The sequence below is a fragment of the Lactuca sativa genome, chromosome 6 (assembly GCF_002870075.4).
Source record: "Lactuca sativa cultivar Salinas chromosome 6, Lsat_Salinas_v11, whole genome shotgun sequence".
NCBI classification, from domain to species: domain Eukaryota; kingdom Viridiplantae; phylum Streptophyta; class Magnoliopsida; order Asterales; family Asteraceae; genus Lactuca; species Lactuca sativa.
This window is the reverse complement of record NC_056628.2, coordinates 160627158-160641567: the sequence shown is the minus strand read 5'-3', so window position 1 is coordinate 160641567 and position 14410 is coordinate 160627158. Positions and strand designations below refer to the sequence as shown.

Sequence of the window (14410 nt, the reverse complement as noted above, 5' to 3'; positions counted from 1 at the left end):
CCCCACCTACACTCGTATAACGGGCCCCACCTACTTAGATACGGGCCCCAACCACACTCACATAAAGGGCCCCACCCACTAAACATATAACCATATAATCATATGACATTCAAGCACATGCAAATCATATGTGCATAACCTGATACTAGCATACAAAATAACCATCGAACCCCAACGAGTAATCATACAAACACATACAAACGCAAGAGTCACGCGGCCATCTAGAACTCTACATAGCAAACCATGGGTCGGCATTGGTGCATTCGCCTGCTAAACAAAGTGAGGAAACTCACCTCGCACTAATGAATCTCGTGGATAAATCTCTGGCTGCTGGCTCACCGATTCCCTTAACTAACAATATCAAAACAACACCCAATTAACAATTGGGTGGTTCCAAACCATAACCATAAATCCATACTCGGGGTAAAAAGACCATTTTACCCCTAACCTAGCTTGGACCAAAAACAAGGCCCAAACTCACAACTTGAAAGGCCTAAAAGCCAAAACCCTCCTAACTGAGTACACAGGGGCATACTCAGCTGTACGCTAAGCGTACATGCAATTTGGCCTATAAGCAGCGCATACAGACTTGTACGCCCAACACACTCATCCATTAATCCAAAAAATCCATTAAGCACTTAATGCTCAAGAACAAGAGTCCAAACCACAAATATACTTCTTAAAGAACGTCCACAACCATAAAGTCATTGGCTTGATCACTTTGCTTGCCCCAAAAGAACCCAACATCAAAATAAAGCATTATACTTTCACCAAATAGACACCATCTCATGCATGGGGATTCCAAACCCTAAAGGAGAGAACTTTAAGCTTCTAGAACCTCAAAAACACCAAGAATGGCAACTCATAGTTCCTGGAGTGGTACCAAACCACTAGATCTCATTCTTGGGACCAAAATGAACCAAAAACTCATACAAAATAGATCTAAGCCAACAAAGAACAAGATCAAAGATTTTTGGCTCAAACAAGCTAGAAATGAAGCACATAATCAAGATCCACAAGCTCATCTTTGAACCATAACCTTGCATCAAACTCTATCTTCTTGGAAATGACCCAAAAATATCAAAATCCTCATCATGAGCTCATAATTACAACCATGGAGACTTAGAGACGATTTCTAGGGTTTTGGGGACTTAGAGGCTGGTATAGGGACAAACCAATAATACTTAATGAGATTATATAGGGTACAACTCCAAGAATTAGTGTTTTTACTTTTCCTTCGTACTCCCCGCGTACTCCTTCTACGCCCAGCATACGAGGTCTCGCAAGCCCGATCTGACCCTCACAGTACAATAAGCGTACTCAACATTACGCACATCATAATGTCCTTTTCATGAGTATGTCCCGCGTACTCCTTAGGTGCGCCCTGCGTACTAGGTTTTCCCCACAAACCCTAACATATTTTGAAGACCATAACTTCTTCATTATAATTTCAATTATGACGATCCTTATATCCATAAAAAGGTAACAAGAAGATCTACACTTCCATCAACTCGTACATGCCTTACCGAATCCCGAACAAACATCCATTTTCCAAAGAAGCTCGAGTTGACATATTACCGAAATACCCCCTTTGACTCCAAAACACAAACTGAATAGTTGAATCATTCAAATTACATTATCCAACCCCAGATGAGTCCAAATCTCAATTCTTCAAGGGTCCCAAGCCTGCTAATACCCAATACCTGATCACTACTCCCAAATGGGAAACGATTTGAAACAGGGTATTACAACTCCCCCCAACTTAAATTCAACCTCGTCCTCGAAATCATTCCTTACCATTCCTGTCACGCCAAAAAACCTAAGCAACACGGCCACAACCTCGAGCATACCCTAGCCTTACCGCAAGGCAACCAAAACCAACCCTCGCAGGGCTCTATAACCCGATGATGAACGAATTCCTTGCCACATAATCACATTTACTCAATCTGAAATCCAAAGTCTGGAGAATATCTGACTCCCTGATAGACCGCCTATTCAAAATCATTTCTGAATCCATTCAACTTATCACCCAACTGACTATTCAACTATTGATAACTTGAGGTTCCCACTAGAAAACATAATCACGGACCAAATATCCCTGTAGAACACATATACTTGACAGAGGGCCCAAATAATCCTTCAAGTAGGAGACTTATCCCTGCAACGGTTAGACTCAGACGAGAGCTGTTCAACATGATCAAATCATTTACTCTGAGATTATCCAACCCCGAATGCAAGTGACCTAACATCTCCTCCGAATAAGAAGCTACTACACATGAGTTCCAAATCGATAATGTTGTCTTCAATTAACTTGGGGCCCTTCACAAATAGAACCAATCCAAGACACAATCACAAGAGCTTGATCTATCATCTAAATTGAATCCATTCATTACCCTTGAACCCTTCGATTGATGCCCTCGGCATATATATACCCCAATCCTTGTTCCACTGAAATGAAAATCCTGCACAAAACACTCACAATACCCGACTCAAGATCTTTCCCAAATACAAACCCGATACTGAACTCATAACCCGAGATCCATGGATCTGCACTTGGATTTCAACAAAGGCCTTATGATAAGGAGAAACCCTTGCAAGAACGAGAAATAAAGGTTCCCAAAATCATCGCCGAGACTACCAGTCTCTCATCTGGTCCAACCAGCAAGTTCTTAAGAGTCGAAAAAACAAGGCCACCCAGCCTAAAACCCCTATGTGTTACACACTGACCACCCACATGATCCTGAAACTCAAGATCCAAATCCTTGATCCAAAGATCTCAACCAGATCCCACCTGAATTGCCAAAATTACATGGGCCTCGACCATAGGTCCCACCCAACTAAACCACGGAGCGGCCTCGCCCACGAGTCCCACCCGCCTAGAGCTACACAGGCCAGAATCTGCCTAGGACCCTAGTGGTCCTCAACCCAAAATAGTGAAATACTCCACGACAATCCTGGTCGGCATACCCAAGGCACAAACTGATTCCTCTTTACACTCGTGACCACTTCCAACGATTGTCTCCTTCAGACTTGTGAATGCTACGATCCCATCATGGTCTTACAACACTTCAAACTAACCATGGTTACCACCTATGCCCTAACCACACCCTAATCATCACACCCCACTCACCCTAAGTTTAAACCTACATGCAACTACATCTAATTAGGTGTTCGGGTCATACTTCCAACTCTGAAGCCCTCAACCTAGGTTCATAGCTTGCTAAGCATGATAAAGAAGACGTCGACCATCGGTTGTAAGTTTTCATGAACTCCCACTTACACAACCTTAATATAAACGGCAACTTGATCCATCTCTCCTCCTGGATAGGATGTGAAACTTGCCCCGGTTCACACCCTTCCTGCCTTCCGGAAAACCTGATCAATTCTCCCAATTGGATTTGACGAAGCTTTCTCATTCCTTAAATCCGATGAATTCCCAAACCATCAACCTTATATAGCATGAACTGCCTATGACCTGTGCTTATCAATACTAACGTCCCATTGTTAGTCAAACTCAATAGTCACCCAATTCCTAATATCCTGAAGAATACTCTCGAAATCTTAACCAGTCCGACAATCCATGCAGATATAAAACCCCCCTCGGTACTTCCAATGACCAGCAACTCATGCAACTGATACCACCATCTTCCTGCTACCGCTTTTCTCCAAGCAACGGTAGGGTTCGGACCCAAAATTTCTTACATAGGCAACCACCGATCATACCCGAACAGATGATAAAACCTTGTACCCTGACTTCACTAGCGAACTAAGCCACTAACACTGAGCAAAGATCCTCCAAGCAATACTCCTGAATTGATCCTAACAAAAACCCAGAACAACAATGGAACACGCTAAACCCAGTTAACAAGATACGACCCTCTGGAGATTCATCGAAGACTCCCGAAATGCGGAATGGTATATAATAATCTATGATAACCTAGAAAATAACAAAAAACCAACCTAAAATATAACTTACCCATACCCAAGAAAAATTCTAACACAATACAAATTCTCGATATCACCTAGAAGAAAATAGAAGATGACATACCCGCAAAAGCATTAGAAGAAATCCTGATTTCCTCCTCCTAAGTTACCCCGACCATCCTGAGGACATGGTACAGATCTCCCCTCCAAACCCAATGAAAAGAATTAAAAATAGGATCCTCCTTCCCGAAGGATTCTAGGGATCCCCAAGCCTTGGGCTCCAGATGAGCCCCAACTGCCCTACCATAATCCCGGCCCAAAAGGCCCTGAGATGACCATCAAAGAACTCCAAAATCCCTTCCTTGGTTGAACCCAAGACCACCGAGGTCCATTCCAAAATACTGCAAGTAATCTCTGAGAAGATAAAATACCGCGTCCGAGCATCGATCGACTCAGTACCTGCTGTTGAGCCAGAACCAGAACATGGGACTTATTCCTAAGTTCTCAACACCATACAAAAATAACATGGAAAATATCTGAATATACCCAAGAATCCTCATCCCACGGGCTTCCTAGATTCTCCAAGATTTTTCTCGATTCGACTTTGGATCATGTGCTTCTAGTAGTATGGGCCTAATACTACCTTCCACACCTAGCGATACTTTCCTCAAGAATCCTCCCAACTCCTTTAAGTCACCTTCTCCAATCCATACATAAAACACTCACGACCCAACACAACAAAACCCATAGAAGCAATCCCTAGGCTTTCCTAGGTTCCCGACCTCACCTAACCATCAGCTGCTGAAGAACTCCTCATAATGCTAGTCACCCACCTCAAGAATACAATCACATGCGACAAAGCTTAGATAATCCTTCGAGTAACAGACTCATCCTTACAATAGTTGGACTCAGACAAAAGTTGCACAATAGCATCAAATCCATCACTCTAAGATTATTCAACCTTTGTCACATGTAACTTGACATATTCACTTAGTAGCTAACTCCCATCACTTAAGAGTTCCACAAAGCACAAAGCAAGAAACATTCATGCAATGGCACTCCAATCCATATAATAAGAACGAGCATCCAATCCTATATACAAAAACCCATACTAGGAGCTCCCACTCCCGCTACTGATTGCCTTACGCATACAAATTATACCCAATCCAGCATCCCATGCTTACTAGGCTACCATGCATCACATCTCAGGCCATCCTATCAATGGATAATTAGAACAAGTATGCAAGTCTACAAGCTCATACAATAGTCATACAAGGCATATCTCCTAGCATTCTATCATACAAAACTGAGCATATGCTTAGCCCTAACTAGCATGCGATTCACAAATCAAAGCATAACAGATAACATGTATGAGTATTTTGGGAAAACTTACTTGAGCTTGGTTGATTGCATGCACCACACCCTTTCTTCTTTCAGAAAAATCCCTTTATAAAATATATTTCTTTTTGAAAAACTTTACCAAATCCTTAGTTTAAGTCCAGACACACCTGAGAGTGTGCCCGAATCCCTCAAACCAAGGCTCTGATACCAACTTGTAACGTCCCAAAAATAATTACATAAAATTTTCTCTTTTATACTTATAAATCGTTAATACATAACATCTCCATAAAACCGAGGTAATTACGATTTAGCAAAACATCATTAAATAAGAGTAATTCATAGAATGCAGAAACATGTGGTGTGTGCCATGCAACCATCCCGAGCTCCTCCGTTTGAAAACGAATTACCTGAAACATAAACTGAAAACCGTAAACACAAAGCTTAGTGGGTTTTCCAAGATACCACATATCGTACAAGAATTATCACATAACGAGCCCCACCCACTAAGCTACATGCCCCTCCCACAATCGCATAATGGGCCCCGCCCACACTTGCATAACGGGCCCCACCCACTAAACATATAACCATATAATCATATCATATTCAAGCACATGCGGAAATCACAAAGGTAGTAGCACACTGCACAGTCATCGGCCTCCACCCATATACAAATCATATGTGCATAACTTGATACTAGCATACAGAATCACCATCGAGCCCCGCCCAGTAAGCATACAAACACATACACATGGAAGAGTCATTCAGACATCTGGCACTCTACATAGAAAACCATGGGTCGGCATTGGTACCTTCGACCCACTAAACATAGTGAGGATACTCACCATGCACTGCTGAATCCCACGAATAAATCTCTAGTTGTTGTCTAAATGATTCCCCGAACTGACATATCAAAACAACACTCAATTAAAAATTGGGTTCCAAACCATTACCATAAATCCATACTCGAGGTAAAAAGAGCATTTTACCCCTAACCTAGCTTGGTCCAAGACCAAGGCCCAAACTCACAACCCGAAAGGACCAAAGCCAAAGCCCTACTGACTGAGTATGCAGAGCATACTTAGCTGTACGCTAAGCGTAGATGCAATTTCGCTTGTACGATGCACTTATAGACTTGTTCGCCCAACGTACTCATCCATTAAGACAAAAACTTCATTAAGCACTTAATGCTCAAGACCAGGAGTCCAAACCACATATCTACTTCTTAAAGAATGTCTAGAACCATAATGTCATTGACTTGATGACTTTGCTTGCCCCAAAAGAACCCAACATAAAAATAAAGCATTATACTTTAACCAAATGGACACCATATCATGCATAGGGGATTCCAAACCCTAAAGGAGACAACTTTAAGCTTCTAGAACCTCGGAAACACCAAGAGTGGCAAGTCATAGTTCCTAGAGTGGTACTAAACCACTAGATCTCATTCATGGGACCAAAATGAACCAAAAACTCATAAAACTAGATCTAAGCCAACAATGAACAAGATCAAAGCTTTTTACCTCAAACAAGCTGGAAATGAAGCACATAATCAAGATCCACAAACTCATCCTTGATCCACAACCTTGCATCAATCTCCATCTTCTTGGAAATGACCCAAAAACACCAAAATGGACATCATGAGCTCAAAATTACAACCATGTAGGGTTAGAGACGATTTCTAGGCTTTTGAGGACTTGGAGGCTGGTATAGGGACCAATGAAGAAGACTTAATGAGATTATATAGGGTACAATTGTATGAATTCTGTTTGTACTTTTCCTTCATACGCCCCACGTATTCCTCGTACGCCGGGCGTACGACGTCTCGCAAACCCGATCTGACCCTCGCAGTATGCTAAGCGTACTCAACATTATGTGTAGCATAATGCCATTCGCATGAGTACGCCCCACGTACTCCCTAGGTACGCCCCACGTATTAGGGTTTCCTCACAAACCCTAACATATTCCAAAGAACATTACTTCTTTCTTATAATTCCAATTCTAATGATCCTTGTATCCATAAAAAGGTAAAGAGAAGATCTATACTTCCATCAACTCATACATGCCTTACCTAATCCCGAACAAACATCCATTTTCCATAGAAGCCCAAGCTGACAAATTACCGAAATACCCCTTTGACTCCAAAACACAAACCGAATACCCGAATCAAGGTTGTAGAAATCGCTCGACGTAGGCTAATCGGTGGAATGGGGTCAAGGGATTAATCGGCTAGGTGAGGATTAATCGGGGACCATTAATTATTAAAAATATTTATAAATTAATAAATATAACATTAATCCTAAGAATATAAAATTAAATATAACATTATAAATGAACAAAATTATTAAAAAATTAATAAATATAACATTATAATTGAAAAATTTTATTAAAAAATTAATAAATATAACTATCTCGAAACATTGAAGCCATTTTCATGGCCAAATTTGCAGCCATCTCTCTTCTATGAAAATAAGGCATCAACCTTAAACTATGAGGCATGTTTCAAATCTCAGACATCAATTTTTCCATATCCTCATCTTCAAACATAATTCCACCTTCATCATCATCATCATCATCAAAATCATTACCTTCATTTGAATTTCATTATCAGTTTCTTTTAGCAATTTGGATGTTGATGTTGAAGGTTGCATATATCTAGTGACTTCTCTTTCATTCTTGATAATTGATTATGTGGTATCATCTTTAGTTGCAAAAACCCATGATGTTAATTTTGTTCCAAATGCGTAACAAGATGTCAAATTTCCCAATATCATTGCGGGCATCACTTGAGAACTTCATTTAAGCATTTTATCGAACACATGGCGGGCATGAAAAGTAATGTCCGATTTGAACTGATGAGACCAGAAAATTTTAACCAGGATCAGTTATAGTGTCCCATTTTATCGTACAGCTACACAGGTTTGATAATTAAATATAAAGAGGTTTGATAATCGAGTTATGTAGAGGTTTGATAATTGAATACAAGCACCTCAGAACAAATGGAAGGCGAGCTTGAAATCAGATATGGTTTGCTGAAATCTTATTGAGTTTGAATGTTAATTCGATTAACAATAGAAACATGAAAAATGAAATCAGATTGAACGTATCTATAATATATCAAAACTTGTCAAGGGAATAAAGAATGTTCAGTTAAGATGAATCGAGAATCAGAATGAATCGACAATTAAGTCATCATCCATTGAATAAAAAACAAAAAGAAAAAATTAAGCAAATAACTAATCAATTATTGCATACATAACCTCAATTCGACCTAATCTCCTCCTCACTAATCCTTTCCAGATTACCCAAATATTGATTGTTGGTTGGGTTCGATACTTGAGGACTCGTGGAAAAATAACAACGGCAGAGTCGGTACTTTAGAACTCGTGGTAGAAGACGATTAATGATTCCAGATTAAGCGATTATTTATTGTTAATTGGGTCTGGTACTTCATCAGGGGAGGAGTAGTCGAGCGGGCGAGGAGACGAGCCATTTAGAAAATTGGGGGAAGAACGAGATGCAAAGAACATATATGAAAGAGTAAAATTTTGAGCATCCCACATCGACGTTGGAACATTCTATCGGGGAAAACATACTCTATATAAAGGGAATCCTCCTTACGAAAACAAATACATTTATGTTTTAGGCAAGCCGACTCCATAACTTTTAAAGTCTTTTGGACCGATTAGGTCTGAGTTGGGCCGGTTTTGACCGATATTGACCAGTTCCGCCTAGTTAACCCTCTAACCCCTATTCGTAGGCACTTAGAGGCCGCTAAGAGACAAATTTTGACAACCATGACTTGAATCATCTAAATTACATTATCCAACCCCAAATGAGTCCAAATCTCAATTCTTCAAAGGTACCAAGCCTGCTAATACCCAATCCGGGATCACTACTCCAAAATGAGAAACGATTCGAAATAGGGTGCTATAGGTTATCCACAATATTTTCGACATGTCTTACCAAGTCATCACAACCCAAGTGGTTATCTAATGTCTTAAGTTATAAATGATCAAAATGATCTTTTTTTTTCTAATTAAGATGTTTTCTTCTTAATTTTAACAGTTTGTAGCAAAAAAAAAAATTGCAAATTCAAATTTTCTCGTGAGTTTTTTCGTGTGTTTTTTTTAGAAGTGACTTAAGGCAGTAAGTCAACCATATAGAAGCGTATTTGCAAAACAAAATGAGCACATACAAAAGTTATTTTTGAGGAACATATGCACTTCCGATATTTGTGAATATATGCACTTTCCATGTGTGCATATTTTTTTTGAGATTGTTTTTGTGAATGCGCTTCTATATTCCCAACTTAACGTCTTATGTCACTTTAAAAAATGGCACGATAAAGTTTGCTGAAAAATATAGGTTCGTAAAAGATCCTTTCTCTGTCTCTCTCTCTCTCACACACACACACACACACACTCTCTCTCTCTCTATCTCTATATATATATATATATATATATATATATATATATATATATATATATATATATAGGGTTAAGTTATTGTGAGAACTATAAACACGTCTGAACTTGCGAACTCATAATCAACTCATCATTTTTCAACATCAAAAACACAAAATCTTCTCCAAATGGTGCGTCTAAGCCATATCTAGGCTCAAAAAAAAAAAAAGATTTGACAATTTTTTTTATTTATTTTCGAAATTTGCATGTATGCCCGATCAGTAGTTGTACGGACTGCTGATGAGTACAATCAGTAGTCATATTAACTGTGGATGTGCACAATCAGCAACCATATAGACTGCTGATGAGAAATTAACAATCCATATGACTGCTCATTCTGCTTATCAACAGTCCATAAGATTGTTGATTGTGCTCATCGACAAGGCGTATAAGTGTTGATTGTGCTAATCAGCAGTCATACCAAAAAACCAAAAAAAAATGATCTAATTTTTTTAGCCTAGATATGGCTTAGACGAACCACTTTTGGAGAAAATTGATGTTTTGGTGCTGAAAAATGATAAGTTGGTTATGAGTTCGCATGTTCTCACAAATCTTTTGGTTCTCAAAAGAACGTGACTCTCACTCTCTCTCTCTCTCTATCTCTCTCTCTCTCTCTCTCTCTCTATATATATATATATATATATATATATATATATATATATATATATATATATATATATATATATATAAATTTCACACCCATATGTTGTGAAAAAATTTCAATATGAGTTCATTTCGGTAGAATCTTCGATCCCGATTCAATCTTACAATCAGGATTAAACTATCGGGTTAATCAGATTTATGAGTGCAAGGGTATTTTGGAAAAACCCTTTTTATTTTAAGTATTTGATTTAGATTAGGACGGCCGGTTTGAGTGTCGGTTTCATGAAAATTGTATCCTTTCGCTGCGGGGCAGACGCAGCGGGAACAAGGTTCGGTTTAAGGGGGTTGTGGTTAGTTTTTTGAGCGCAGTTGAAACATCTCAACAAAAGTCCCGATTTCTCTTGACCAGACTTGTTCTAAGGTAGAGAGAAACTAACCAGCGGTGTGGAATAAATGGAGGGAAGACATTAAAGCGGGTGACTTTAATTCGGTTCGTTTTGCGGGTGACGGAAGAGAATAAGACGTTGATCGGTTAAAATCAAAAGACAAAAAATCAAAGGGTTGTTTCTACATTAATCAGACAACAATGATTAGCGATGAAGAAATTTTGGCTTGTTCGTGATAAGGGGATACCGACATAGGTGCGCGAAAAGCAGGCATGAAGGATCCGTCAAAGCAGGTAACTTTGGATTCAGTTCGTTTGGCATGCTTGAAAGAAAACGGTAAAGCATCTGGCTTTGTTTTCTTGGTCGGTGGAGATGCCTATTTGAGCAAAGGTGATCAGAACAAAGGAAGAGATTGGAGAAACAAGTTGTGGATATTATGGAGGTGGAAGTTCAAATCGGATGGATTTGTATCTGGCCGGGGAGAGGTCGTGGATTTGGGAAAAGTCTAGATAGTAATGAACGTATCCAACAAGATGTCATGTTACATGTTACGTGTGCTATGAACCATAAAAAAGGGTATGGAAGACTTTGGAGGTGACCGAGATGGAGGTCGGGTGTCCGGGAAAAGTCTGGATGGTTCGGGAAGACGGTGATTCAACACTGTTGTGAATGAGAGGTATGACCAATCCGATTAAGGGGGTGATTGTGGGGTTAATCGGATTTATGAATGCATGCGTATTTTGGAAAAATCTTTTTTATTTTAAGTATTTGATCTAGATTAGGAAGTTGTCGGCTTGCTTAACAAGTATTACATAATGGTTTGGGTTACTGTTTTCATTAGTATTAATAAGGACATATATTCATTAGTATAGATAGAGATTTATAGCAATAAAATCATTTTTCACAGTTTTCCCTATTCGTCCTTTGTTTGGTCTTGGGCATTAAGGTATTACCAATTTATTACCTTACATAAACGACCTCAGATAAGTTTCTGACATCGACAATAACCTTGTTTATTAGTGATGAAACTTGGTTCAATGAAGAAATGGGTTTCAATTAGTTGAGGGTCTAATCCTAACTAATTTTAGAATTGATCGTGTATTAGCAGTTGATACTTACATATTCAAACAAAATCTATCTCTTGTAAAACTATTATCCGTTGCTAATGACCACTATTTTTCGGAAGATCGAATTAGATCTAACGATGATACTAATATTTTAGGTAGTGATTCTAGGAACTAGCTAGATCTATTGCCACAAACAAAAAATTTCATAAATCAGCCAAATGTTTTCTTTTTAATTTAGCATGAGGCACTTTTTGAAGTTGCATGCCATACTAGATGCATGATTCCTTGATCCTAGAGTTTTACATGATTTGATTTTTACTTTTCAGTAAGAAATTAACGAGTGCATATAATATAAGAACTTAAGCTAGTCATTATATAAGAAACGAGTGCATATAAATAAAGTTCGTGGTCTACTTATATATATGCAAGCCAAGGAGCGAGCGATTTTTTTTCCAGGATAGCACTATAGACAACTATGAGCTCCTCAAATTCTCTTTTGTTGAGAAGCATATCTCAAAATATTCTCTAGATTTGAGGGTGGCAATATATAATATGTTTACATATAGGGCCGAAACATAAACATTTTGTTAGCAGAGGGGTTTTACTTTAAAATTTATATTCCCTTTTACGATTCGGCTGTGAGTCATCCATCATCATTCCTTTTCGCTTCCAACTTTTACCACCTTAACCGGGCTGCGGTTCACCTGTACCTTTCATAGATCACCTGTGGACCTCACCGGAAAATCTCACTTTCTCTCTCTCTAAAATGCCTATATTTATAGGTTGGTGGTGGCATATCTAAATTTCGGTAAGTGTGTTTGAGGGATCTATTACCATTTCACATCTTCCAGGTCACATTTTTATCTTTTTAGTGGTTGTTTGTGGTTGGTGGCTGTGGTTGGTGGTCAGCAGAGAAGACGGTAAAACGATGGGAAGACAACCGTGCTGTGACAAACTGGGGGTGAAGAAAGGGCCGTGGACGACAGAGGAAGACAAGAAACTCATCAACTTTATCCTTACTAACGGCCAATGTTGCTGGCGTGCAGTCCCTAAGCTTGCTGGACTCCGTCGTTGTGGCAAAAGTTGCCGGCTCCGGTGGACCAACTATCTCCGACCAGACTTGAAGCGTGGCCTGCTCAATGAATCAGAGGAACAGCTCGTTATTGACCTCCATGCTCGCCTCGGCAACCGGTAGCTAGCCTCTCTCTCTCTCTCCTCTTGATTGTCTTGTAATTATATCTTTTTATCTTTTTCTAAGCTTTGCATGAGAGTAAACGTACGTACATACAATTTTCTTTTGATGTTGTAAATGATCCTCTACTGTGAATTGAGTCTTATTATATCGATCTACAATTAAAGTATGGATATTTTTATGTTTTAGGTGGTCAAAAATAGCTGCAAGGATGCCTGGACGAACAGACAATGAAATCAAGAATCACTGGAACACACATATCAAGAAAAAGCTCTTAAAAATGGGAATTGACCCTGTAACTCATGAACCCCTTCAAATAGAAAATGAAGCGATCAAGACATCATCATCTTCTACTGAAAAACGTTTGCTAGAATCTAAAGATCACCATTCATCACCTCTTGGAAGTGCCAATAGTACCCATGTAAGCTCAGAGGAGAACTCAAGTTCCACATCTTCTGAAAATTCCCTAACCATCAATGATCATGAGACTGAAACGTTGTTTGAAAGCCTTTGTGAAGATCAAATGTTGTTAAGTCACCTGTTAAGTGAAAATGAACCTTCGTTCATGGACACATCAGCTTGGGAGTTACCAAACAATGGGCCAAGCTTCAACAACAACGACCATGCTAATGCATTCGCCTCGTGGGATGATTGTGCTACATGGCTATTGGATTGTCAGGATTTTGGCGTTCATGATTTTGGTCTGGATTCTTTCAACGATGTTGAAATTGGCATCTTAAACACGGGAAACAAGCAGCAAGAATTATAATTGCAAATCTTGGTTTAAAGGAGAAGACTTGTGTTGTTTTAATATGGCTTAGAAGTCCAAAGACTTCAATATAACAACACCATTCTAATCCTTAGAACCACAGAAATTACAGGAATTAGGGAAAAGATGGAAAAGGGTAAAAGAAAGCCCTTAGCCGTCATACATATATCACATGTTACTAAGTATCGTGTGTAGTAATTTTAGGTTTATCAATGTTGTTTTTATCAAAAATATATAGAACGTTGTATATGCATGTCCAAAGGAATGGAGATGGCTACATGGAAAATATATTCTTCAGATGAATATAAATGTCAACTTTCAAGAAGTTAGAGGGGTCTGTTCGTAAATATGGAATGCCGTTGTTAAATAATTTTTGTTTAGAATATTGATTGAATAAATATACGAATTTCTAATCATCTTGGAGACTTGGACCACAACTGAAGCCTTCTTTTGGATTATATACTAGTTTTGGTTGCTATTGCTTAATTAACTATTTATTCATTTTTATGCTATTTTTTAGTTAATTACTTATTATTAATTTTTTATTCTAATATATATCTTTAATTCTTTATTTCAATGTTGTTTATAAAATTATGGTTGAAGGAATGGTCGGAATAAATAAAAAGCTTTAATACGTTTACAAATGTTTTCTATCTACCTATTTC

At 38.7% G+C, this 14410-nt stretch overlaps 1 protein-coding gene across 1 annotated transcript; it reads left to right on the top strand.

The window, feature by feature from the left end:
* The first annotated feature begins 12588 nt into the window (after positions 1-12588).
* On the top strand, positions 12589-14161 carry LOC111903779 (MYB-like transcription factor ODO1). The gene is made up of 2 exons (XM_023899540.2): positions 12589-12975; positions 13166-14161. Exons 1-2 carry the CDS (start codon positions 12713-12715, stop codon positions 13743-13745), a joined length of 843 nt encoding a protein of 280 aa, XP_023755308.1. The 5' UTR covers positions 12589-12712; the 3' UTR covers positions 13746-14161.
* The last annotated feature ends 249 nt before the right edge of the window (positions 14162-14410 follow it).

What these genes read in the sequence shown, in the direction of transcription:
- LOC111903779 (XM_023899540.2), top strand. Translation starts at nt 12,713, where the DNA reads ATGGGAAGACAACCGTGCTGTGACAAACTGGGGGTGAAGAAAGGGCCG. An exon ending in CATGCTCGCCTCGGCAACCG is followed by an intron (nt 12,976 to 13,165) that starts GTAGCTAGCCTC and finishes TTTATGTTTTAG; the next exon opens with GTGGTCAAAAATAGCTGCAA.